General features: G+C 49.7%; 8 protein-coding genes and 1 non-coding gene across 15 annotated transcripts; 6 read left to right on the top strand and 3 right to left on the bottom strand.

The window, feature by feature from the left end:
• The first annotated feature begins 123 nt into the window (after nucleotides 1-123).
• On the top strand, nucleotides 124-4,779 carry LOC112884499 (probable cytosolic oligopeptidase A). The gene is made up of 17 exons (XM_025949909.1): nucleotides 124-489; nucleotides 557-724; nucleotides 907-1,030; nucleotides 1,156-1,232; nucleotides 1,351-1,494; nucleotides 1,575-1,805; nucleotides 1,887-1,977; nucleotides 2,401-2,522; nucleotides 2,759-2,866; nucleotides 2,937-3,182; nucleotides 3,282-3,427; nucleotides 3,507-3,624; nucleotides 3,743-3,902; nucleotides 3,995-4,026; nucleotides 4,141-4,206; nucleotides 4,339-4,410; nucleotides 4,548-4,779. The coding sequence occupies exons 1-17, from the start codon at nucleotides 139-141 to the stop codon at nucleotides 4,626-4,628; spliced, it is 2,337 nt and encodes a 778-aa protein (XP_025805694.1). The 5' UTR covers nucleotides 124-138; the 3' UTR covers nucleotides 4,629-4,779.
• On the bottom strand, nucleotides 4,769-6,429 carry LOC112899223 (pentatricopeptide repeat-containing protein At3g62890-like). The gene has a single exon (XM_025967607.1). The coding sequence runs from the start codon at nucleotides 6,427-6,429 to the stop codon at nucleotides 4,915-4,917; it is 1,515 nt and encodes a 504-aa protein (XP_025823392.1). The 3' UTR covers nucleotides 4,769-4,914.
• Nucleotides 6,430-6,584: 155 nt separating this feature from the next.
• Nucleotides 6,585-8,680, top strand: LOC112884712 (protein BRICK1). Its single transcript, XM_025950229.1, has 2 exons — nucleotides 6,585-6,810; nucleotides 8,378-8,680. Exons 1-2 carry the CDS (start codon nucleotides 6,678-6,680, stop codon nucleotides 8,497-8,499), a joined length of 255 nt encoding a protein of 84 aa, XP_025806014.1. The 5' UTR covers nucleotides 6,585-6,677; the 3' UTR covers nucleotides 8,500-8,680.
• Nucleotides 8,681-8,919: 239 nt separating this feature from the next.
• Nucleotides 8,920-10,422, top strand: LOC112884644. Of its 6 annotated transcripts, none has more exons than XM_025950124.1 (4): nucleotides 8,920-9,015; nucleotides 9,101-9,144; nucleotides 9,505-9,960; nucleotides 10,053-10,422. In XM_025950124.1, exons 3-4 carry the CDS (start codon nucleotides 9,565-9,567, stop codon nucleotides 10,308-10,310), a joined length of 654 nt encoding a protein of 217 aa, XP_025805909.1. In that variant the 5' UTR covers nucleotides 8,920-9,015; nucleotides 9,101-9,144; nucleotides 9,505-9,564; the 3' UTR covers nucleotides 10,311-10,422. The 6 variants fall into 6 exon arrangements, with proteins under 6 accessions (XP_025805909.1, XP_025805901.1, XP_025805929.1 ...); XM_025950116.1 differs by having other exon boundaries at nucleotides 8,921-9,015; nucleotides 9,497-9,960; XM_025950144.1 differs by having other exon boundaries at nucleotides 8,966-9,144; nucleotides 9,497-9,645; nucleotides 9,721-9,960.
• Nucleotides 9,385-9,456, bottom strand: TRNAP-AGG. Its single transcript has one exon. It is a non-coding gene; the product is annotated as a tRNA-Pro (tRNA).
• LOC112884589 (pentatricopeptide repeat-containing protein At1g61870, mitochondrial-like) lies at nucleotides 10,310-12,015 on the top strand. Its single transcript, XM_025950026.1, has one exon. The coding sequence runs from the start codon at nucleotides 10,312-10,314 to the stop codon at nucleotides 11,809-11,811; it is 1,500 nt and encodes a 499-aa protein (XP_025805811.1). The 5' UTR covers nucleotides 10,310-10,311; the 3' UTR covers nucleotides 11,812-12,015.
• A 654-nt stretch (nucleotides 12,016-12,669) lies between these two features.
• On the top strand, nucleotides 12,670-16,890 carry LOC112884581. Of its 2 annotated transcripts, none has more exons than XM_025950013.1 (12): nucleotides 12,670-13,245; nucleotides 13,760-13,876; nucleotides 13,979-14,168; nucleotides 14,427-14,572; nucleotides 14,651-14,825; nucleotides 15,059-15,120; nucleotides 15,341-15,422; nucleotides 15,850-15,907; nucleotides 15,999-16,129; nucleotides 16,204-16,296; nucleotides 16,391-16,461; nucleotides 16,529-16,890. In XM_025950013.1, exons 1-12 carry the CDS (start codon nucleotides 12,989-12,991, stop codon nucleotides 16,542-16,544), a joined length of 1,398 nt encoding a protein of 465 aa, XP_025805798.1. In that variant the 5' UTR covers nucleotides 12,670-12,988; the 3' UTR covers nucleotides 16,545-16,890. The 2 variants fall into 2 exon arrangements, with proteins under 2 accessions (XP_025805798.1, XP_025805790.1); XM_025950005.1 differs by having other exon boundaries at nucleotides 12,688-13,245; nucleotides 16,537-16,890.
• Nucleotides 16,891-16,968: 78 nt separating this feature from the next.
• Nucleotides 16,969-19,630, top strand: LOC112884620. The gene is given in 11 exon segments (XM_025950071.1): nucleotides 16,969-17,207; nucleotides 17,273-17,397; nucleotides 17,485-17,598; nucleotides 17,803-17,894; nucleotides 17,984-18,058; nucleotides 18,172-18,241; nucleotides 18,704-18,805; nucleotides 18,939-19,053; nucleotides 19,172-19,234; nucleotides 19,390-19,456; nucleotides 19,458-19,630. Coding segments are annotated over 11 exon segments (1,023 nt in total). The 5' UTR covers nucleotides 16,969-17,065; the 3' UTR covers nucleotides 19,516-19,630.
• A 121-nt stretch (nucleotides 19,631-19,751) lies between these two features.
• On the bottom strand, nucleotides 19,752-23,608 carry LOC112884492. Its single transcript, XM_025949899.1, has 3 exons — nucleotides 22,086-23,608; nucleotides 21,530-21,969; nucleotides 19,752-21,450 (listed from the first exon to the last, which is right to left on the bottom strand). The coding sequence occupies exons 1-3, from the start codon at nucleotides 23,472-23,474 to the stop codon at nucleotides 20,004-20,006; spliced, it is 3,276 nt and encodes a 1,091-aa protein (XP_025805684.1). The 5' UTR covers nucleotides 23,475-23,608; the 3' UTR covers nucleotides 19,752-20,003.
• Nucleotides 23,609-23,623: the final 15 nt, after the last annotated feature.

Here is a 23,623-nt window from a genome sequence, read left to right as displayed (position 1 = left end):
AAACTTGCTGAAAGGAAAGAAAGCGACACAAACAAGAGGAGAAGGAAAGAAAGGAAAATAATCCATCAGGCAGGCGGCCCAGGACCATTCATTGGATGGACTGGACCCTTTGGGAAGGAAGCCCACGCATCACGCAAGATGGCCCACGCCCGGCCCCGCCGACGTCAGCAGCACAGCCACGTCGCCGCCGCCGCCGCCATGCTTCTCCTTTCCTTCACCGCGCGGCTCGGGCTCCCACTCGCCGTCTCCGCCCGCCTCCCCAGCCCTCCTACCACCCGCCGCCTCCTCTTCGCCGCCCTCCCTCCCTCCTCCCCGCTCCTCGCCTTCTGCCCGAGGGAACGCCCCTCGCCCGCCACCTGCGCCGCCTTCTCCTCCACTGCGATGGCCGCCGACAACCCCCTCCTCGCCGCCGACTTCGACTTCCCGCCCTTCGACCGCGTTGAGCCCAGCCACGTCCGGCCCGGCATCCGCGAGCTCCTCACGCGACTCGTAAGCCATCCATCCAGCTACCTCTCGCCACTCATGGATTCGATCTCTCATGTTACCTTCATCGCAGGAGGGCGAGCTCGAGGAGCTCGAGAAGGGAGTCGAGCCCTCCTGGGGGAAGCTGGTCGAGCCGCTCGAGCGCATCACCGACAGGCTCGAGGTCATCTGGGGAATGGTCGACCACCTCAAGGCCGTCAAGGACTCCGCCGATCTCCGCGCCGCCGTTGAGGAAGTCCAGGTCCGTCCGCCCACACTCTGGGAGCGTCTTGCATAATTAGGATTTACATATACATCTTAGCAACTGGACTCGTATATCATTTGATCTACCATCCATCTGTATTTATGCTGCACTGGGTGATGGATTCAACTCAGTAAGCGCACTGCATCTCCAGCTGATCGGATTTCTCTTTCGTTTCACAGCCTGACAAAGTCAAGTTTCAACTAAGGCTGGGCCAGAGCAAGCCTATCTACCAAGCTTTCCAGGCCATTAGAAACTCTTCTGACTGGGACAGTCTCACTGATGCTCGCAAGCGTATAGTAGAAGGTGACCTTCTCTGCATGACGCACAACCTCCTCTCCTGAGTCCTGTCTTGCCATGATAAAGCATCACTTATGTCTCACGTCCAGTGATCTGAATAGGCTAATACTATTTCTTCTCGCCATTATCAGCTCAAATAAAGGAGGCTGTTCTCAGTGGAGTTGCACTTGAGGATGAACAGAGGGAGAAATTCAACCAAATCGAACAAGTAAGCTCAGAGATATCACTTCCACAATCCGACTCACCCAATTTCTGTCCGATTGTCTCTCGTCATTTTGCTCATGTATGTCACTATGTGAGTTAATGGAGTGCTAACTTCATTCCAGGAGCTTGAAAAGCTGTCACAAAAGTTTAGCGAAAATGTGCTTGACGCAACAAAGAAATTTGAGAAATTAATTACTGATAAGAAAGAAATCGATGGGTTGCCTGCTACAGCCCTTGGTTTAGCAGCACAAACTGCCGTGTCAAAGGTATGAGCAGTAAACACCGACATAAAATCTGAGAAGCTATTTCCTCTGTTAGTCCTTATGCTGACAAGCAATATTGCCAGGGTCATGAAAATGCTACAGCTGAAAATGGACCTTGGGTCATCACGTTGGATGCACCAAGCTATATCGCTGTTATGCAACATGCTCGCAACAGGGCTCTCCGTGAAGAAGTCTATCGTGCTTATCTAACCCGTGCCTCTAGTGGTGAACTTGATAACACCAATATCATCGCTCAAATTCTGAAGTTAAGGCTAGAGAAGGCTAAAATTCTTGGATACAAGAACTATGCTGAGGTGATTCTGCGTTTCTTTTTTTTGCCGAATTAAGAGGAGTGTGCAATAATTGTGTTTTAACTAATCGATTATATCGTGTAGGTAAGCATGGCTCAGAAGATGGCAACTGTTGAGCGGGTGGAAGAGCTTCTCGAGAAGCTGCGTGCGGCTTCCTGGGATCATGCTGTTAAAGGTACAGCCATACGCATTGTTGTTCTTCCTTTTGTCATTTAGTTCTTTTGGACACAGTGAGGACGCTGTCTACTTTCTTGTATTTCTTCTTTTACATCACTTGCTTTAAGGTTTGTACTAACATATCAAGTTTTTATCCATGGATCCAGAACTTTGCCAATTCCACTACAACTTCTATAGTTAGCAGCATTTTAAAATACATGTATTTTGGATTACTTGTATTGTAGCTTAATTGTTACATTTGCGGTTATGTTCCAAACCTTTTTGTTTGCGTTAGCCTTTGAGATCACCCAACAGAAATAGCTACAAGTATCTGTTAGCATGATATTTTTAATCTGCACATATCTTCTCATGTGTGGAGACATTAGGCTGAACATCTTTTTCTTTCTTTGCCATGCATCTCGCTGCTGATTTATGTATTCAGATATGGAAGATCTAAACACCTTTGCGAAAGATTATGGTTCTCCAGAAGCTACTGATTTGACTCACTGGGACCTTACGTTCTGGAGTGAACGACTGAGGGAGTCTAAATATGATATCAATGAGGTTTGCTCATCGTTTCACTTAGCTATCTCCATAATTCCTGCCGCAAGCTCCAAAGTTTCTTTTAGTCTGCTCCTAGTACTTTTGTAATGATGTTCTTTTTCAGTCCATTTTGATTTACATTCCTCTGGACATGCATTCCAAATTGCATTCAATATTAGGCCCATGCTAAAGTGCCACTATATCTTTTAGCCTAGAAAGAAGCAACCGTTGAGCTTATCCGAGCACTGCCTTTGCAGGAAGCACTGCGTCCTTATTTTGCACTGCCCAAGGTTATGGATGGCCTCTTCACTCTGGCAAATAAGCTTTTTGGGGTGAGCGTTGAGCCTGCAGATGGACTAGCTCCTGTAAGTACCTGTTTACTTTTCTGCATGAAATACCATTTCTGCAAATTTTTGACAAGCGACTGCTTTTCAGGTCTGGCACAGTGATGTCAAATTTTACTGTGTCAAAGACTCTTCCAATAGCCCTGTTGCTTATTTCTACTTTGATCCATATTCAAGACCATCTGAAAAGCGTGGAGGGGCTTGGATGAATGTGGTCTTTTCTCGCAGTCGTGTCCTAGCTCGCAATGGTTTGCCTGCTAGGCTGCCTGTTGCTCATATGGTGTGCAATCAGACGCCACCAGTTGGTGATAAGCCCAGTCTCATGACCTTCCGTGAGGTAAGTAATAACATTCGTGAGGATATCTGGAGGAAGTACTGAAGTACAATGGGCCTGATTATGATAGTAAAGAAATTGCATTGCATGTGTCTTCTGTAGGTTGAAACTGTGTTCCATGAATTTGGCCATGCTCTTCAGCATATGCTTACTAAGCAAGATGAAGGATATGTTGCTGGTATTCGTGGAGTTGAGTGGGATGCTGTAGAGTTACCCTCCCAGTTCATGGAAAACTGGTGCTATCACAAGTATGATGGATCCATCTCATTTGGCATTAGCTCAAATCTCCGATTCGAGTAACCAATTGATCTGTTGCTGCTGTAACAGGGATACTCTCTTGAGCATTGCAAAGCACTATGAAACCGGTGAAACTCTTCCAGAAGAAATTTATGCAAAGCTTGTTGCTGCGAAGAATTTCCGTGCTGGCACCTTCAGCCTGCGACAGGTGCCTTTGTTTGTTTCTATTCATGGTGTCATCAAATTTAACTTGTAGTAACTTTTGCCATTATGGAACTAGTCCATGCCATTTCATCCTCCTTTTTTTTTTAACCTTCCCTCCGCAGATACGTTTTGCCAGTGTAGATATGGAACTGCATACAACTTATGATCCTTATGGCTCACTCTCCATATATGATGTTGACCGAAGAGTTGCAGAACGAACACAAGTTCTTGCTCCTCTGCCTGAGGACAGATTCTTGTGCAGCTTTAGCCATATATTTGCAGGTTTGCAATGTTGTCTAACATATCAAGTTGTTGAGTTCATGACAAGATGGCTTATGATTTCATTAACTCTTTCGTTTATTGACAACCTGCAGGTGGCTATGCTGCTGGATACTACAGTTACAAGGTAACTTGATATCATTGTTCTTTTGATGAATACCTTTTCTTCCCTGATCTTATATTCCTTGAATGTTCCTTGAGGATATGCTAAAACCAGTATCTTCTCATATCGTCCTTACAGTGGGCTGAAGTATTGTCAGCTGATGCATTCTCAGCTTTTGAAGATGCTGGTTTGGATAATGAGAAGGTATGTTTTCACCAGAAGGAAATAGATTGATTGTAGGTACAGAGAGGGGCAGATGTCAACATTTTTTTTTCATCCTCTCAACCAGTTTACATTGATATAATTATAATGTTATGAACACCTTGTTTTGAGTAGGCAATTGAGGAAACTGGCAGACGATTCAGAGACACAGTTCTTGCACTTGGAGGTGGAAAGTCTCCACTTGAGGTAAGGCTTAGCATGCTTTCCCATCAAGAACTGATTGTTCCCATCCTGTTGCAAGCTATGTAATTTGTACAATTTTGTTTTCGGTTGGTTTGAGTTTGGTGGAATTGAAACTAATGCACGCTTGTAACTGAGTGCAGGTGTTCGTTTCTTTCCGAGGACGGGAGCCTTCACCTGAGCCACTTCTTAGGCACAATGGCTTGCTTCCTGTTGCTGCGTAGTGTGTCCATTTGCCAGTATGTCAGAATTCAAAGTTTTTTTATGGGGCATCAGCCGAGCCGAATTAGGTTTATAGCTCGTTCTGTATCCTGATGCAACGTGAACCGATTGACGTGATAACACCATTATAATTAATTGCACATTGGATTTTAATCAGAGCAGATTAAAACTTGCCAAGGCACACCACCGAACGAGGTGCTTCTGGTGGTAACTACTACTCGCAGGCTCGCCATGCCATGCAACGGTGCAACCTTTGACAAGCTTGTGACTACAGTCCGATCCGTGTCGTCAAAGCAAAAAAGCCCATGCATCCTCGAGGGCAGTTGTTCCCAAGAGCCGGAGGTGCTCATGCAGGTCTGTGACGGCAGCCATGATCTCCCGCATCCGCGGATGCGAGCGGTCGCCGGCGACGAACTCGCAGGCGACGCCGTCCACCTCCAGCATGCTGCAGCCGGGCACCTTTGCCACGTTCCTCTGGTCCATGGCCCGGCGGACCCTGGCCACCTCCTCCCACTCGCTCCAGGCGGCGTACATGTTGGAGAGCTGGACGTGCACCCCGCTGTGGTCGAGCCCCTGCTCCGCCAGCCACTCCACCACCTGCTTGCCGACGTCGACGTCGCCCTGCGCCGCGCACGCGCTCAGCAGCGCGCCCAGCACGTACGAGTCGGGCCTCATCGGCATGGAGCGCACCACGGCCAGGGCCTCCCTCAGCCGCCCGGCGCGGCCGAGCACGTCCACCAGGCACCCGTAGTGCTCCACGCCCGGCTGCACGCCGTGCTCCGCGGCCATGCTCCGGAATATCTCCTTGGCGCGGCCGACGAGGCCGGCGCGGCCGCAGGCGGTGAGCACGCAGATGAAGGTCACCTCGTTGGGGCGCACCCCTTCCGCCTGCATCTTCCCGAACAGCTCCATGGCCTCCTGGCAGCGGCCGTGGTCCGACAGCCCCGAGATCATGGCCGTGTAGGCGAACACGTCGCGCTGCTCCGTCGTGGCGGCGGCGAACACCTGCCTCGCCGCGTCCAGGCTCCCGCACTTGGCGTACATGTCAACCAGCGCCGTCGCCACCACGCCGTCCATCCCGACTTGTGAAGGACGGGCGGCGACCAAGGCGTGCACCCACCTTCCCTGCTCCAGCGCCCCCAGCGCCCCGCAGGCGGTCAGCACGCCGACCACCGCCGCCCTGTTGGGGCGGGCGCCGGACCTGAGCATGTCCTCGAACAGCCGCACGGCGTCGGCGAAGCTGCCCGCGGCGACGTAGGCGCTGAGCATGGCGCTCCAGGAGACGTCGTTCCTGCGGGGCATTTCGTCGAACAGGGCGCGCGCTTCGTCCACCCGGCCGGCCCTGGCGTAGGCCGTGAGGAGCGACGTCCAGGAGCAGACGTCGGCAGCGCGGGAGGAGAGGGCGCCGTCGAAGAGGCGGCGGGCGGAGGGCAGGAGGCCGTGGGAGGCGTAGGCGTGGATGAGGCCGTTGGCGACGTAGGCGTGGGCGTCCCAGGCGAGGACGACGGCGAGGGCGTGGAGCGAGGAGACGAGGCGCGCGTCGGAGCCTGTGGAGTCGGCGGAAGCTTTGAGGAGGAAGGAGAAGGCGTAGTTGTTTGGTCGGAAGGCCGGGAGGATGCGGCGGAGGCGCGGGAAGAGGCGGAGGGTGCCGAGCGGGTGCAGCGAGCGGAGGAGCTGGTTGGGGAGGAAGCGGTCGGCGAGAAGGAGCGAGGACGAGGTGAGCAGCTGCGCGTGCACCTGCCGGAGCTGCGCGGCGCTCAGCGACGGCCGGCACAGCAGCTGCAGCGCCGCCGTGGCGGCCATTGCATGCGACTGAACTGGCCGGCCCGGCCATCTATCTCACACTCTTTTCGCGGCCCGCCCAATTAGATGGGCTTGGTATGGGCCGAAGGCCCAACCAGCAGACGTTTTCCTTGCGGCAAGGCAAAGCAAGAGCTGTTGGTGGTGGTGCGCGTCGCTAGCTCGCCCTGTTGTCTCCTCCGACAACAAGAGAAGAGAAGAGAAGAGAAGAGAAGAAGGCGGTCAGGTCAGGTCAGGTCGCGGCGGCGGGGATGGGTCGCGGCGGCGGGATGGGGAACCCCGTCAACGTGGGCATCGCCGTGCAGGCGGACTGGGAGAACCGCGAGTTCATCTCCAACATCTCCCTCAACGTCCGCCGACTCTTCGACTTCCTCCTCAGATTCGGTCAGTTGGATCTGCGCCCTGCTACATTTTCCTCTCCTCGCTTCCATCGGATCTGCTGCCGCGTTCTTACTTTCACACGATGCCTAGCCTAAATGGACGGGATTGCCTTGCCTTGCCTTGCCTTGCCCGTTTTGACTGGTAGTACTAGAATTCTAGCTGCGTCTGTCTGGAACAGCCCTGCCCTGCGGACCAAGATTGCCGGCGATGGCTTCGTTTCCTTGCCATCTGCCCTGATGTTTAGGAAATAATTGAATTCTTACAACCTCTAGCTCTCCTGTTCGGCTGCACTTCTTACAGCTGCGCTGCAGCTGCTAGCAGCATCTGCAAGAAGTGCAGCCGAACAGTTTACTTCATTCCGTGACCCGTTGTTGGCTAATATGAACTCCCTACATTTAGTTATAGCAACCTTCTTGATTTATCAATATTGATGACATCTAGTCATCTGCAAAGGGGGGAAACGAGGCAGGGGATAGCTGCCAATCTTTGTGGGTCTAAACCTGCTTGCTTGTATGAACGGCCGCTGGACCATTTTCTTTCTTTCTTTTCTCAAACGAACCAGCAGGAGAGCTGCGTGTTATATTAAAAAGAAAGAGAGCTCGCATGAGTGAACAAAGTTATTTACATGCCTCACACAGAAAAATGAGTTTAGGAAGGATAAATAAGAGACGCTAGGTGCTTGGCTCCTGCTACGGCCTAAAGAGATGCCTCATCCTTGATTTTCTGTAAGATCATTGGGTTAGATGATTCTTTGTGCTAAAAATTTCTCACATTTCTCTCTTTCCGAATCTCCCAACAAACTAAAATAATGAGGGTGTGCAGGCCTTTTCTCGAGGCGCTTGGGGCAGTCTGAGCATAGTCCACCAGTGTATCACCGAATCGCTTAGATCCCAATTTTCCGGCCATAGGGAGCTGTTGCCGAGCCATTCGGCCAGGCCTTCCCAAATACGCATTGTGAATCTGCAATCTTAGAAAAGTTGGGCACCTATTTCCTGCACTATACGGCATAACGGACAAACTCCATTGTTCTGCCATCCCCGAGACTCAAGGGGGGAAAAAATGCATATATGGCATATTAACAGACTTGTAGAAAAATGCATTTCAAGGGGGAAATCTACTGTTAAGAAAAAAAAAGCTTTGTGGTATATGCTTACGCTAGAATATATTCTGATAGTATGCGTCTTGTCCTAGTCAGTAACCTAGCAAACGATACCTACTTGAAGCAAGGTTCCTGGTTTGAAGCTGGAAGTAGCCATAGCTGGTTTTATTATGTTGAGGTTTTCTTCCAAGTCAAATCACTCATGAGGTACATGCCATGCCTTGTACTAGGTTAGGTAATACTTGAACCTACATTATTATATCAGAGCTGGTCCAGGATTCCGTATGAACTTGAAGCTGTAGGGACTATGGAGCGGATTGGTTTTATGGTTTTTTACCTTTGAGTGCCAGGCATGCTTGTTCTTCATTTAAGTCGTCCTGAACTACTTTGGTGATGTGAGAAGCAAAGAAAAGAAAAGAAGAGTAATCATGAACCGTTTACTAATGTTTCTGAAATTAAATGTGTGTGCAGAAGCTACGACGAAGAGCAAGCTGGCATCTTTGAACGAGAAGTTGGACATCCTAGAGCGGAAGCTGGAGGTGCTTGAAGTCCAAGTGAGCAGCGCGACGACCAATCCTTCGGTCTTCAACTAGAAAACACGGTGGTGTGCTGTGTGAACGTGTATCATGTACGTACGTAAGTAGGAGTGGCATGTAAAACACTGCTGCTAGTATCATGTGTTTTGTACAATTGTAACACACTTGTGCATCGAAGTCGACGTGCAAGCAGGTTGGCGTTTGCGTGGAGGTAACTGACTACTACTTGACAGGGTGCTTTGCTGAGTCGTGCGTGATGGGTTTGCTGAGTCTAAATCTGATGGATGGATGATGCTTGTTTGGAAGTGAATAATGGTGAGCCTTCGTTTCTTGCAAGGTACTTGTAGACGGAATTTTTTCATGTTAATTTGAGAGAGAGAAATTTCAGGGAGCCAATGCAATAGAGCAGCGCAAGTTGAAAAGATAGATAAAATCGAGCAAATAAAGCACATGGAAGATGTGGTCCTGGTGTTGCATCTCCTTGCAGCCACACAAGTGACAAAGAAAGCCTCCATTCGTGGTGCCTGCTCCTCCTCTCTTTCTTTCTCCCGAACGTGGTGCTCCTCCTTGCAGGCAGGCCTTCCTTCTCCTCCTCCTCCTGCTGCTGCTCTCCCCCATGAGAAAGGGAGTCCTGATTTGCTTGCTCCATTTCTAGCAGGGCATAGCCACCACCTCGGCTTAGTCGATCCTTCTCGATCTTGGGTAAGTTGTTGTCTCCATCCATCCGTCCTCTCTATCCGTATGCTTGCTTGATTCACTGTCCTTGCTATCTTCAGTAACCATCTTCTCTATTCGTGTATGGCTACCAAAACAAAAAATTATATACATATATACTAGTTCATAGTTGGTTGTCTGGTGGGGGGTGGACAAAGTAGATAGAATTCACGGGCTGGAGTTGGAGGGAGGCAAAAAAAAAAAAGAAAAAAAATCAACAATCAACATGGGGCATTCCGAGAATTGAACTCGGGACCTCTCGCACCCTAAGCGAGAATCATACCACTAGACCAAATGCCCTTTGATGCTTTGTTTTCACGTGTTCTGAAAAATCTCGTAGTTGAACAGCACAGAAGATCCAGAAGAGAAGGGGCGCCATCCTAAGCTTAGCTTGTGGTCCATACATATATGATGAACGTTCAGGATCTCTCTCTCGGTCTCTCTCTGAGCCTGAGAGGGAGATCGTTCGTCAGCAGCAAGGGCGCCAAGGTGCAGTGCCTACTTCCTTGTTCCTCTTCTTCTTCTTCTAGTTGCTGTTCAGCAGCTGCTATCCACCGGCGGCAGTGGAGGTTTGCGGTTACCACCAGAGCGGCCGGCGACGACAGATCTGAATCCTCTAGCAGCGGCGGCGACGATGACGAAGAAGAAGCCGCAGCAGATGAGGCAAGGCGAAGCAGCTTGTCCCGAGAGGATCTGGAGCGGCTGGTCGGGCCTGACGATGACGACAAGTTCAACGGGTTGGATCTTGCAAACCTCATCAGGAAGAAGTACGGCAGATCGTACGATGTGACGCTGATAAAGAAGGTGCGTATCTATCTATCTATATTGATTGATCGATCTTGCAAACTATAGTTATGTATAATTAACCTCATCTATCCCTGGCAATGCATACAAAGGAGTTCATGGGCCGTAATCTTGTTGCGATGAATGTGATGTGGAAGTACCGGGAGCAGCGTTCGTTCCCGCTGAGCGAGGAGGAGTACCTGCTGCGGCTGGACGAGGTGGCCACCACGCTGCGCTGCTGGGGAGCCGTGGCGCACGTCCGCAACACGCTGGAGAAGCTCAAGGAGAGGCCACGCATCGGCAAGGCCGTCAGCATCTTCATCGACATGGACCAGACGGGAGGAAGAGCGAACGAGTGGATATACAAGTAGCATGCGCCGCCTGCTGCGCCTGGGTCGGTCGGGTCTAATTTCTGGCCTGCCAAGCCCAGGCCCGTGTACCGCGTGTTTTGTTGATGCCAGGCCCAAGCATAAGGTTTTGGACCGCGTTGTTTGGTTGGGCTTGTTGGCTAACGTGGTGATGGGCCGGGCCCCACCACTCGACGACACGACTGGGTTTTGGCCTTCCTTCTCCCTTCCCCGAGCAAGGCACGCACCAAACGAAACCATGGCCGCCGCCGCCGCCCTCTGCCGGAGCCCCTCCTTGCTCTGCCGCCGCCACCTCCTCATCCGCCTCCTCTCCACCCACACCCACACCCAGCTCCAGGCCCCCCCACCCACGCCCACCACCCCCGCCGACCTCTCCCGCCTCAAGTCCTCCATCCGCGACGCCGCCACCACCCCCGACGCCCTCGCCGCCCTCTTCCTCTCGGCCCTCCCCCACCCCGCCTTCCTCGCCGACCGCCCCCTCTTCGCACTCTCCGTCCGCCGCCTCGCATCCGCCGGCCGCCGCGACCTCGTCGCCTCCATCCTCTCCTCCTCCCTCACCGCCCTCCCCAGCCCCCACCCCTCCGAGGGCTTCCTCATCCGCCTCATCGCCCTCTACTCCGCCGCCGCCATGCCCGACCACTCCCTCACCGCCTTCCGCCTCGTCAAGCCCCCCTCCGACCGCGCCCTCTCCGCCCTCCTCTCCGCCTACCACGACAACCGCCTCTACGACCGCGTCGTCCAGGCCTTCAACACCCTCCCCGCCGAGCTCGGCATCAAGCCGGGGCTCGTCTCCCACAACGTCCTCCTCAAGACCCTCGTCGCCAGCGGGGACCTCGCCGCCGCCCGCGTGCTGTTCGACGAAATGCCCCACACGGCTGGCGTCCAGCCGGACATCGTCTCCTGCAACGAGATCCTCAAGGGCTACCTCAACACCGGCGACGATGCTGCCTTCGACCAACTGCTTAAGGAGATCGCCGGCCCTGAGCGGCACTTCAAGCCCAACGTCGGGACCTACAACCTCCGGATGACCCTGCTGTGCGCAAGAGGGAGGAGCTTTGAAGCCGAAGAGCTGCTGGACGCCATGGGGGCAAGGGGCGTCCCGCCCAACCGCGCATGCTTCAACACGGTCATCAAGGGGCTCTGCAACGAGGGGGAGGTGGGTGCTGCCATGGCGCTCTTCAGAAAGATGCCAGAGGTGCCCAGGCAGAATGGCACAGGGGTCTCCCCCAACTTTGAGACCTACATCATGCTGCTTGAGGCACTCGTCAACAAGGGTGTGTTTGATCCTGCAATGGAGATCTGCAAGGAGTGCCTGCGCAACAAGTGGGCGCCACCATTCCAAGCTGTCAAAGGTCTGGTTCAGGGCTTGCTCAAGAGCAGGCAGGCCAAACGGGGAAAGGAGGTTCTGATGGCAATGAGGAAGGTTGTCAAGGGTGACGCCAAAGCGGAGTGGATGAAGGTTGAGGCTCAGCTCTCATTGCTGCTAGCTGACAAGAAAGCCTAAACACCCGGAACGAAATTGTTTCTTTTTTTTGTTTTGGATGAGATTTGCATTTTGATCTAATCGGATGGGTGACTGTCAATGGTCTAGACTTTAGTCATGCATACTTAATAATGACCCCATATTCATGTTGATTACTGTGTGTTTTTCTTTGCGCTGAGCATGATCCAACTGCCCTAGCAATGCTATGTTATGTTTCATGGTGTGCATCGCGTTATGTTCTTCCTGATTTGATTTGATTTGATGAGCTGAATGAAGTTCTTGCCCAGAATTCACTATGTTCTTTTTGTTCACTGTCATGATGTGAAAAGATGGTCTTGCTATTGATGGATCAACCGGTTGAGCTTAGTATCTTTGTCATAGTGCCAAGCTGCGGTCTTAGTTATGCACTTGTTGCTACTCTGTAGCTAGTCAGATCAGAAGATAATGCAATTGCCTTGCACGAACTCTTTGTGAGGATTAAGCCCTGATCATATTCAAGGCAAACCGGACACAGGATTTGAAGAGATTGATCCCCCAAAGAGTTTTGAGTGACAATTTCCACTCAGGGAATAATTAACCTGCCATCCGAGCATAGGCTAAGAGAATTTCAATAAGCTTAGAGCTCTCCTAGAAGAAACTAGGGTATCCGGATAGATAGCTAGTTTGACCCAATTAATTCCAGCTAACAAAATCAAAGATCCAAATGTCTAATGTTGAACCCGTATAGTGTTTGGAGCCAAAAGGTACTGTGCAACGGGTTAGCTGATGGATGGATCTAAATATACTATAATTAAAATTAGCCAGCAAAAAGTGCAGCTAAGAGCATCTCCAACAGACTTTTTTACTTTTGGTAGTCAGTGCCAGAATAGATTACTCAATGGATAGAAAAAATTATTTCGGTATCGATGATGGAATTGGTAATTTGCTGGAACACCCCTATTGCATTGTAAAAAGATAGTTTTTTTAATATTGGAGCTGGAGATGCTCTAATGAATTTTTTGAAGGGGATGTAGCTAATGAACATTAGTAGGTGGGTGATGAAGCACAGGCACATCACTCCCTAACTCTGCAAACTGCGCGTGCCGCGATGTCTTACTTTTTACTGCTCAGGGCAGCGGCGGCGATGGCGCCGTTCCGGCGAGCCCCCTTCGAACCCTAGCTAGCGTTGCCTCCCTCCCTCCGTGCCTCACCATGACCCATGTCGACCTTCCCTCCTCCACCCCCCGCTAGGAACCCCCTCGCCAGGGTGCGCCTCGACGACTTGGCGCCGTTCGACGGCGCCTCCACCCCAGCCTACGCGAGCGCCGTCGACGCCATCGCCGAATCCCTCACGCGCCACAGCGCCGCCACCGTCGAGCTACCCGCAGCTGACGCCGCTATCGTCCGCTGCGGCCTCGAGTCCGCGCGCGCCTTCTTCCGCGCCCGCCCTGGTCTCTATGTCTACCGCGCCGGGAGGTATGTCAACACTGTTCTCTTCATTCTGTCAGTGTTCTTACCCTGACCACTGTAGGATTTCTAGTTGCTGTGAGTAGTGCACTATACAATGTACTGCTGGCACAATGAGATGTCTGTTTGAACTGTATGATGCACCCTATACTACTTCTACTACTACTGGAAGCATCTTGCAAAAGGTTTTCAGCAATGCCTGAAATGCATTCACATGTTGTTGTGCTTCATGCCCAACTAGCTTTCGGTATATAATGAAATGTGTCCCAGTTGTATCCAACCGTTGTATACTGCATAGTGCCTTTATGCACTTGTTATGGAATAGCTATCTCTCTCAGCAAAATTTTAGTTTTACTCTAGCCTTCTCCAAATTTTGGAAACACTTGTATGCATAACATAGGTTTTTTTTTTCAATGCAAAATATGTGCACTCATACTAGTATATCAATGCCATGTTCATCAGTTTTTCTTTCACATTTCTCCTCTAGCTTGCAATATGCTTGCATTAACCCACTCCACAATAGGGCTCTGGATGATGGAGAGTTGTCACCTGCTTGCATGGTTGATGCTTTCAGATGTTTGGGTAAGGCAGCCCGTGCTGCTCTCTGTGCAATAGCACGGAATCTTCGCTTACGTTCAGAGTAATGTACTCGCCCTTTCTTCTTAATTTATCTTCTTTATGTAATGGCATCATGTTCACATTTCTTCTTCCTACTAACTAATAGTTCTTCTTTGCCTTCCAGTGCTTTCAGCCATTTGCTCGATGACAATCCATTGCCTCTTAATGAGGTTTCAGCCTCAGAATTGCTGGTGTCATTTTCACATAGACACCTCCAAAGTGGCCAATCTCCTATACTGAGCCACAGGTCATCAATGGCTGAAGTTGATAGGGGTTTTGTTACACTGGTTGCCTCCGACCATCCAGGAATTGAGGTGTCAAGCTGCTCATCCTGTTACTCTTTTGCAAACTTTATCTTGAATGGCGCAAAAAAGCAATGTTTGCGCCTCAGGTTCTTCCCCCTGTGCTAGTTTTAGTTTTTAGTGAATTGCACATACTGTTCTGTATCCTCCTCCTGTTTAATTAAGTTAGTTAATGTTTTTTTCCTGGTTTATGTTTGATTTAATTCGTTGTTATTCTTTGTCATTACTGCTTTTCATCAGTCAATTCCTATTGTTTATATTCTTTTGTAGGTTTGCGATCCAAATGGTCATTGGTACCTAGCAGATGGGGCCTCAGGCCCTAATGACCTATTGCTTTTGACTGGAAGAGCCTTGAGTCATGTTACTGCTGGTCTACGGCTAAATTCTCAGTACAGGACCACTAATAATGGAAACAGGTGAGAATTGTAGACTGCTAGAAGGATTAAAATTTTCCACTGGCATCTCATATATTTTCTTTCTCTGTTCTTTTCCAGGGCATCACTCATTTTTAGGCTAATGCCTGGTGCCAAGGCTATATTGGACTGCTCTCCAATTTCAGCTGCTGGGCATTGCATACCACAGATGTACCAGCCCATATCTGCAAGCCAATTTATGGATGATTTGCAGGCTGAAGAGCATACTGTTTCCCTTCACTTGGAAGCACCTTCTGTGAGTATATATGCATCTTAAGCTGCATAAATTCCATCACATGCATGTGATCTTGCTGTGCATTCATTTATAATGATACGTGAGAGATGAGAGCCAACATACCTCTTGACTCTCTTTAAGAGTAGTAAAGTGCTCCATTGGAAAATAGATGGGTGACGTGTGTGTTTCAGAGCCTGTTCATCAGTAGCCTAAAAACTCCAAAGTTACTCATATTTTGCCAACTTGGGATGCAGGAATCACAGGGAAACTTTGTTAATGAACCATCTCTCAGAAGTGTACTCTCAGACCCTTTGTCGTAAGTTCTTCCTTGTTGAATGTTACACTTCATGCCAAGATAAATGGCCTGCATACAGTTTCTGTTTTTCTGCATGGATCTTTCTACTTCTGTTGTTCTACTTTTTTATCTTAACATACAAAGTAAAGAAAGTGAGACACATGCTGGATCAAATTCTGCACATCATCTAATCGCTTGATTTATAAATGATGAATATATGATAGGATATTCTTTTTCCCAGTGGTGCTTTTCTTGAAGATGCTATGGTTCTCTCGTGTGGGCACTCTTTTGGTGGCCTCATGCTGAAGAAAGTTCTTGAAATGGTATATTCTGAAACTTCATATTCTATTTTTTGTGACTGTAAGTCTGTAACATCAAGAATAAAGTTCTCTGCAATGATTTAGATACCATGGAAATCAATAGTTATCCTGAATCTGAATTTGTCTATTCATTGTTTTTTCTGAAGGAACATAAATCAATCTGCTGTGCCCTGCAGCTTAGTAGTTAGTACGGCATTCCTTTATAAGTAAAATTCTCTGCACTGGCATAATTTTGTGAATACACCTCGGGCAGTCATTATGATCTGAAGCGACATTTGTCATAAGAAACTGAATTTGATTTTGTGATCCCTGAAGTATTTTCGGTAGGAGTAAACATCTCAGTTCATTTTTTCCTCTCTTGTTACTCCAGTAGATTGGAATTGTACCAATCAGCATACCTTTTTTTTTCTTTTAACTTTTATCTAATCAGGCAAGGTGCAGTATTTGCTATGGAGAAGTTGATGTGGCCTCCTTATTTCCTAACCTTGGTATGTCTCCATCCTTATTTCGTAACATGAATCTGGCATTGGACATATTCTGTTTGCTCACTTACAGTCGACAGTATTGGGTGTAATATAGCTCTAAGAGCAGTAGCTACAGTGGTGAAGATGGAAGACGATAGGAGGCTGTTTCATAATTCCGCCCTTCGAAAGCGCAGGAAAGAAGTGACTGAGAATATGGACGCACAAAGGCGAAATGGAAGCAGCAAGGTACACAATTCTTTGAGCATGCCTCGTGTGAGTAGTATGATTTTGAGATACCTTATCCTTTGAGCATTTAACAGGAGAATAGTGAGGTGGGATTAGATGCTGAAAGCTCCAGAGCATTGAAGGGGGTGCAGTACCCATTTGCCGTGGGGGAGAGAGTCCTGATCATGGTACATTGGAAATGCATTGTTGGTGACAGTTACCATGAAGAAGGGACCTAATACTGAACCAATTTGCTGAGAGGCGGACTCTTTGATGATGCAGGGAAACAAAAGGACGCCTGATAAATTTGTTGGGAAGGAGGCAGTGATCACATCACAGTGCCTGAATGGCTGGTAAGCAGTCTTGAAAATATCTTTTTGGAATTGCGATTGTAAGTTTTGCTTAGTGGCAGGAGCTAAGGTGTGCAGGTACCTAGTGAAGGCAGTTGATAGTGGAGAAAGCGTACGGCTGCAGTACAGGTCGCTGAAGAAAGCGGGGGAGCCGCAGATGCAAGCGCAAGCGCAGCCAGAGATGAGATCGCAGCAGGCCCTGGCATTCCTGCAGAAAAAACAATGACATGGCCCGGCAATCCAACATTCTGTTTTTGTTGTAGCCATCGTGTCCGTCCAATTCAAAGGAAAAAGGAGAATGGATGTAGTGTAGATTCAGAGTCTTGTGCGTAACCTGATGCTTTGCTCCATGTTCCTTGTTTGTTTTGGGTTCCATCCCATCTCACAAATTCAGATTTGCTAACCAAGTCAGTACAATGTTTGGATGGATGATTGAGCTGTGTGGTGTTGGATTGGATTGACATTGACTCGCTGTGTAGTGTCGTGCCGTGCAATTTAACCACGCAAGAAAGATGGGCTCACACCGCAGAGCCTCCTAGTCCTCTACTTTCATTGAGCTAGCTGCGACCGTGAGCACCGCACCGCCTGTCTGTGTCTGCCTGCCCTCATGGCACTCCTAGGCGCCGCCACGTCCTTGGCGACGCCCACCGCGCCTCGTCGACGCGTCGTGCCGTTTCGCGCCACCGCCTCCCCTCCGGCGCTGGACCGCCGGCGGCGGCCGCAGAACGTGCCCGGGGAGTTCTTCGTGGGTCTCTCTCTCTCTCTCTCTCTCTCTCTAAAATACCTGGTGACTGACGCTCCTGCTTTTGCGCAGATCACCGCTGCATCGACTGCCAGACCTGCCGATGGATGGCGCCGGAGGTGTTCAAGAGGGTGGATGGCCAGGCCGCCGTTGCGGCGCAGCCCAGCTCCCAGGAGGAGAGGACCAAGGCCCTGCAGGTCTGTCTCTGTCTCTGACGGCTCCTCCATCCCGTCCTAGCTCTAGCCTATGAAGTATGATGAAGGCTTTGTTCGTGTGATTTGCAGGCTTTGCTCTCCTGCCCAACATCCTCAATCCACACCGACAAACCTCCAAAAGACATTCTTCAAGTGCACAACATGTTTCCTCTTCCTGTCGATGTCGATCAGAATCTTCTTCCAGTACGCATGCATGCTATCCCAGTTTCTTTCTTCTGATGGCCTTTCTCATTCATTGCAGATATAGCTATGACAATATGCCCAATTTAAATCTAAGCCGTTGTAGCCTTTACAGTTAGACTACAACTATTTCCCAATATTTAATTGCCTGCCCATATGAAATCATCAGTCTGATATAATGTGATTCACATCGCCAACCATTTCCAGGGTGTTTATCTTTGTGGTTACCATTCTGAACACTCTTTTGGGGCAACATCTTATTTGGTAACTCATCCACAAGGAAACATACTGATTGATAGGTAAAATTTCCCTTTGATGATTATGCAGCTACGCACTTCCAAAACAGAACTCTGTTATATAGGTTTTCTAATATTTTGTATTCTTTTAGCCCAAGGTATACTCCGAGATTGGCAGACAACATCGAAAGGCTTGGTGGAGCGCTCTACATGTTTTTGACCCACATGTATGTGCTGGACCTCAACCATGCACATTTTTTTCTGTTTCTTCATGTAGTTATCACCATCTTTATATATTGGATGAACAGCAAAGCTAGTCTCACCAGTTACCACCATACAGTGATGATGTGGCCGATCACAGGAAGTGGGCTGAGCGGCTTAAATGTGAAAGAATCATTCATTCAGGAGATGTAAGGATTACACCTCTATATATCCTTCTATCTGAGATCTGAAATGATATAATGTCGAAATTCCTGATCAATCTTCAGTGTGTACACCATGAACATTCATATCCTATTTCAAAATCCACTCTCAGATACTGGCAAGGCCTCTCATGAAGAGAGACGAAAGCAAGAGCTACTGCGCTGCCTAGAAATTATGCTTCCACTTCAATAAATAGTAATAGTCCCAGTTTGGGCACCATTAGCGCATTTGATATCTTTATACTTGTTAAACAACTGATTAGTGATAATCTATAATGCTTCAACTGGAGAGGACTTCCGAAAGAAAGGAAACTTACAGCGTTGGAAAAGGAATTAACATCAATGTTTTAGACTTGGAAGCACCAAGGGGTTGAGCATCCTGCTTCCAAGCAAATGTGGCTCTTTGGAGATTGCTAGATTTTTTTTACCACAATAATCATTCTGATGCAGATAGAGGAGGGTACTGCAGATGTTGAGTGGAAACTTGATGGAAATGGACCATGGAACATTGGAACAGATTTTGAACTTATCCATACGCCAGGCCATACCCAAGTAAGAAATTCAACTTAACGGACTTGAATCCAGATGCAGCCAGTAACCATCATTTTTTAGCAACGCAGATTTAACATCTTGCTCATCATCTTCGACGCTTCTAGTTTGATCATTACATAAAACATATTTCTAGGGCTCGGTCTGCTTGTATTACAAACCGCTAAAGGTGCTGTTCACTGGAGATCATGTTGCGAAGTCAGAAGAATCTGATGATCTAAATCTCTTTCTGATTTACAGCAAGCAATCAGGTAGAAGTGTCATTCACTTCCTGCTAGTCTTCATATGCAGCCGAAGATCTCTGATGAGTTATACCATTAGGTTGGAGCTCTGATTATTATGCCTGTCTGTTGTACAACAAACTTGCAGTGAGCCTTCAACTGGACAGCATCAGGAAGCTATTAGGAGTCGAATTTGAGTGGCTTTTACCTGGTAAGCAGCGTACTCCTTCAGATATCAGAGATGGCATATTCAATTTGAATTCTAACCCATGCCTACTTCGTTTTACTTTTATCTATGTCGCGCTGTTGAGCTATTTGATTGCCTGCCTTTTGTTAACTTGTGTACTGGAACTGAGTTGTTCACAGGACATGGCTATCGAATCAAGTACAAAGATGTACAAGCCAAGAATGCAGCCATGGAGTTCCTCCTAGCTAACTACACAAGCTAGGAACGTTTTACTTCAGTCACTGCTCACAAATAACGACTCCTAGAGGCTGTGGACGTTGCTGCTACTGTTTCCAGATGATACAGTGTTTGTAATACAGCTGCAGACTGTACCTTTTGCTGCACATAATAAAGTCAATACATCAAGCATATGTACCTGCCGAATGTTTTTCTCATCTTTATTCCAGAAATTTCTGCAAAAACGTAAAATTTGCCATCAGATGATTTTACAAATGCAACGCAAACGAAGCCCCAACTTAACATCAGCTCATCGGTACAGCTGGAAAAAGAATAAATTGGGGACTTAATTTCAGCATATAACTATGTATTCTTGATGATAGAAGTGAACAAAACTGCTCTATACCGGAAGCCACAGCTCCCAACTCAGAATCCACAAAAAAGAATGCCGCTCCAACATCAACGGTAATGACAAACAAAAGGCCGCCCAAAAAACATAAGCCCTAAAACTCCCACTATTCACTCTTTTAGTGTTACATAAGGTACAAAACTGAACACAACTGGCCAGAGAAGTCCTCTAAGAAATCAACGCTTCCAGGTATTCGTCCACATATGCAAGGCAAGGCCAATGATCGGTCCTTATCCTGACCAATGTGGAGGCACATCCTACTTCCATCAAGAAGAGGAGGTGATACCTGGGTGGTAGGAATATCATGACCCGCATGACTCCCATATCCCTCTTGCTTTCATGGCCATACCTCTCAGAACCAACCCCAATATCGTCGTCATCTATGAGCTGAAGCTGGAGATTGCTGTCCGGTGAGTATGGAACCAGTGCATCAGCACCTACACTGGCATCTGAGACACTTTCTTCCCACACGATGTTCTTAATGATTCCATTTCCTCTCAGAATGTTTACAAGTGAATCTCCAGCAACACTGACAACAAAGGAAGCGAGATATCTTTCAACAGCTCCAATCAAAACCTTCGGAGTTACCTCCATAAGCTTAACAGACCGAGTTCCGTTAATGGCAGCTGATCCTTTCCCTCCACTCAAAGGGAAAGTCTCTCGACCTGTGTTAGAAGAACTATCGCAGGCCTCCCATAAAGCATGAAACAGATCCTGGTAGTACACAGCCACACCCTCTTTCAGAGTATCAGGTGGTACACTGGCCATCATAAACATGTCCTCAATGCCAACTGTAACAGGTTTAAGGGACCCTGATAAGACTTGGCAGTTCTCTGTATTTGCTGCAATTGAGACATCAATAAGGCCAGGTGAAGGCTCTCGAGGTTCCAGTTCTATCACCACTGAAGCACAGTAACTGGATTCTTCCAGGTTCTGATTATCTATGGGGACAATGTCCATACCAGAACCTGGAGGTTCCCCTAGAATGAAAGGTACATGGCATGAGGGGATTTTTCCAAACTGTGCACTTGACGAAAATGTGATCATCACTGCATAAAGGGCTGGCAACTCATCAGCCTCATCAGAACCTGAAACTGGTGAATCTGACCTCCACGCATGGTTAAATGGCTCTGAGTCAAATCTAAACGTGCAGGGTATTCTTATCTTGAGACCAGATGAGTGCAGGTAGTCAGGAATGCACGCAAAGTACCTTCTGAGTATTTGCAATGTTTCTGCACCTTTAGAATCCATCACACGAAGTGTTTCCTGTGTATATCCAATTCTCTCGATCGCCGGCCCTGTTGCCTTTTCTTGCTCTGAGGGAGCAGAGCTCACGTCCTGTATACTAAGAATGTGACCAGATGGTCTGCTGCAGACACTGAAATTAGGCAATGTGAGGGCCCACGATTGCTTTACAACTAGAGGCACGATCCTTTCAAGATGAATGTAAGATGCCATATCGGTCATGCTCGTAAGATCTTGAGCAGGGCGTGGTGATGGGATGTCGAACAAGGAACCCGGATGAGAAGGAGTGACGCCAGAAGGTTGCTCGCCAACTCCCATGAGATGCCTCAGTTTCTTCCCAGGAACACAAGATAACATCCGCAAGCAAATCCTGGATGAATCATTTTCAAAGCAATGAAAAGACAATAGAGCAACAGATAACGCAAACCAAGTGATACATGAAATCCTACCTTGCATGGTCCCGGACTTCCAGATCAGGGAAGGACTCAATGGTGAGCACAAGAAGATGCGAAAGGGGAAGGAAGATATGAGAGCTGTGGTGATGCTTCAGCATGACACGGCAAATGCCCACAACCTTGCTTCCTTGAGACCACGACTTTAGTTCTGTGTCTGGGCCATGCTTCTTGGTGAGAGAAACCATCTGTTTGGTTAACAATTCTATTAGGCGGAGCTGAGGTACCGTCTCATTCTGCGCAATCTCCTCAAAAAGAGGGTAGTATGACGCAAGCTGGTAGCCTGGCTCAAGCCTTGGAAGCAGGCGCTCATCAAGTGTCCGGAGCAACTGCTCCCCAGCCCACTGATGTGAGTTGCATGCTAGCAGACGGTTGGTGAACTCAGCAATCACTGGGACTAAACCCCGATGCTCTGATGCCATATCAACCAAGATAGCCTGCATACATAGTGATTGCAGAAAGAGTCGTTAAGTTCGTTTGCACTACAATTGAATTGTCTGTTCTTGCAGACTTGATGACAGTGCCTATTGTTAACTATCTCGATAATTTCTACCTGTAAATGGTGGAAGATAGTAGAATTCAGGAGCTCACCAGCCCCAGAGCAGCGCATGTCCTCGGTGCTGTGAGGAGCAGCAATAATCAAGACCCTGTGCAGAGCTCGGAACGCCACACCTGTTTCAGTACTCCATGCAGGAAGCCACCTGAAGGCGGAGACGCAAACCAAGCCATCATCAAGGAGCCCGGTCGCTTGCTCACTAGCTCTGCCTCCTGCAACCTTGTCCCCATCAACTCGAGCAGCAACATAAGCGAGACACTCCAGCTTCTTGGCCTTGAGCGCAAGGGGATCGAATAAGTTAGGGTAAAACCATCGGGCAAGCCCAGGCACAAGATTCCTGAACATGGTAGAGCCGAGTAGCCAATGCAAAGCCAGCAATCGTGCTGCGAGTGGGCGGTGCGCCTCACGAGCAGCCAAAGCTAGGCGGCGTGCCATTGTGCACTCATCCTCGGCCCCAAATGCATCTGGGAACTGGAGGAAGAGTGTGAGCAGCGAGTGCAGCAGCATGGGGTTGGAGGAGTAGAGCATCCCCCCGAACTGCACCTTGATGTGCGCTGCGATGGCTGGCGCCCACTTGAGCACAGCCGATGCGATCTCGGCAAGGATGGCCGTCATCTCCATGGCAGCTGCGGGCGTGAGCACCTGCGGCCTGTCCATGAGCAGAGCGAGCACCTTCCTTATGTCCCGGACGTTGACCTCGGAGGGCGGCGGCGCCATAGAGGCGGCGGGAGGCGAGAGCAGGTGGGCGGGCACGGAGAAGGGGGTGGGCGGACCGGCGACCGCGAGGATGGAGGCGGTGGCGCGGAGCCTCCCGAGGCGTACGGCGTGGCGCGCGGCGGAGGCGAGCAGGAGGAGGTATGACTGGGCGGCCGGGGAGCGCTCCGCGGCGGCGAGCGCGTAGAGGTGGCCGAGGGCTTCGGCGAGGAGGCCCGGGAGCGCGGCGTCGAGGGCGCGCAGGGCGTCGCAGGCGAGTGCGCGCGCGGCGCGGTCGGGCGCGTGGTTGGGGCGGTTGGCGGCGGCGAGCAGCGCGTCGACGAGAGCGGCGAGGGGCGGTGCGTCGTGGTCCTTGGAGAGGGGCGCGGCGAGGGCGGAGGCGAAGGCGGAGACGACGGTGACGAGGAGGTGGTCGCGGAGCGGGTGGTCGGGAGGGAAGGAGAGGAAGGAGGTGAGGAGGATGGGGAGGCTGCGGGGGGAGGGCGGGAGCAGGTGGTCGTCGATGAGGGAGAGGAGGAGGGGCTTGAGGTGGGAGGGGAGGTCGCGGCGGGGGAGGGAGGAGACGGCGAGGTCGAGGAGCGGGAGGTGGAGCCATCGGTGGCGGCGGGAGGGCGAGGAGGAGAAGTCGTCGAGGAGCTGCTCCCACTCCTGCGGCGAGAGGTGCCGGTCCATCGCCGGCGACGTCAATCAGATGCGGCCGCGGCGGGGGAGGAATGGAGAATTGGTTGGCTGGTTGCTGGCCTGGGTTGATAGATATCTGGATTGGGCTTCTTCTTTGGGCCCAACCCCAAATTGCCACAGCCCAAGGAACTGGTGGAGTT

Source organism: Panicum hallii, chromosome 1 (assembly GCF_002211085.1).
Source record: "Panicum hallii strain FIL2 chromosome 1, PHallii_v3.1, whole genome shotgun sequence".
Taxonomy (NCBI): domain Eukaryota; kingdom Viridiplantae; phylum Streptophyta; class Magnoliopsida; order Poales; family Poaceae; genus Panicum; species Panicum hallii.
The sequence above is the reverse complement of the archived record's forward strand: the minus strand, read 5'-3'. Positions and strand labels throughout refer to the sequence as shown.

What these genes read in the sequence shown, in the direction of transcription:
- LOC112899223 (XM_025967607.1), bottom strand. Translation starts at nt 6,429, where the DNA reads ATGGCCGCCACGGCGGCGCTGCAGCTGCTGTGCCGGCCGTCGCTGAGC.
- LOC112884492 (XM_025949899.1), bottom strand. Translation starts at nt 23,474, where the DNA reads ATGGACCGGCACCTCTCGCCGCAGGAGTGGGAGCAGCTCCTCGACGAC. An exon ending in CTATCTTCCACCATTTACAG is followed by an intron (nt 21,970 to 22,085) that starts GTAGAAATTATC and finishes CTATGTATGCAG; the next exon opens with GCTATCTTGGTTGATATGGC. An exon ending in GAAGTCCGGGACCATGCAAG is followed by an intron (nt 21,451 to 21,529) that starts GTAGGATTTCAT and finishes TGATTCATCCAG; the next exon opens with GATTTGCTTGCGGATGTTAT.
- LOC112884499 (XM_025949909.1), top strand. Translation starts at nt 139, where the DNA reads ATGGCCCACGCCCGGCCCCGCCGACGTCAGCAGCACAGCCACGTCGCC. An exon ending in GTCTCATGACCTTCCGTGAG is followed by an intron (nt 3,183 to 3,281) that starts GTAAGTAATAAC and finishes TGTCTTCTGTAG; the next exon opens with GTTGAAACTGTGTTCCATGA. An exon ending in CTTTAGCCATATATTTGCAG is followed by an intron (nt 3,903 to 3,994) that starts GTTTGCAATGTT and finishes GACAACCTGCAG; the next exon opens with GTGGCTATGCTGCTGGATAC.
- LOC112884589 (XM_025950026.1), top strand. Translation starts at nt 10,312, where the DNA reads ATGCGCCGCCTGCTGCGCCTGGGTCGGTCGGGTCTAATTTCTGGCCTG.
- LOC112884712 (XM_025950229.1), top strand. Translation starts at nt 6,678, where the DNA reads ATGGGTCGCGGCGGCGGGATGGGGAACCCCGTCAACGTGGGCATCGCC. An exon ending in CGACTTCCTCCTCAGATTCG is followed by an intron (nt 6,811 to 8,377) that starts GTCAGTTGGATC and finishes ATGTGTGTGCAG; the next exon opens with AAGCTACGACGAAGAGCAAG.
- LOC112884581 (XM_025950005.1), top strand. Translation starts at nt 12,989, where the DNA reads ATGTCGACCTTCCCTCCTCCACCCCCCGCTAGGAACCCCCTCGCCAGG. An exon ending in CCGACCATCCAGGAATTGAG is followed by an intron (nt 14,169 to 14,426) that starts GTGTCAAGCTGC and finishes ATTCTTTTGTAG; the next exon opens with GTTTGCGATCCAAATGGTCA. An exon ending in ACCACTAATAATGGAAACAG is followed by an intron (nt 14,573 to 14,650) that starts GTGAGAATTGTA and finishes GTTCTTTTCCAG; the next exon opens with GGCATCACTCATTTTTAGGC.
- LOC112884644 (XM_025950124.1), top strand. Translation starts at nt 9,565, where the DNA reads ATGATGAACGTTCAGGATCTCTCTCTCGGTCTCTCTCTGAGCCTGAGA. An exon ending in ATGTGACGCTGATAAAGAAG is followed by an intron (nt 9,961 to 10,052) that starts GTGCGTATCTAT and finishes ATGCATACAAAG; the next exon opens with GAGTTCATGGGCCGTAATCT.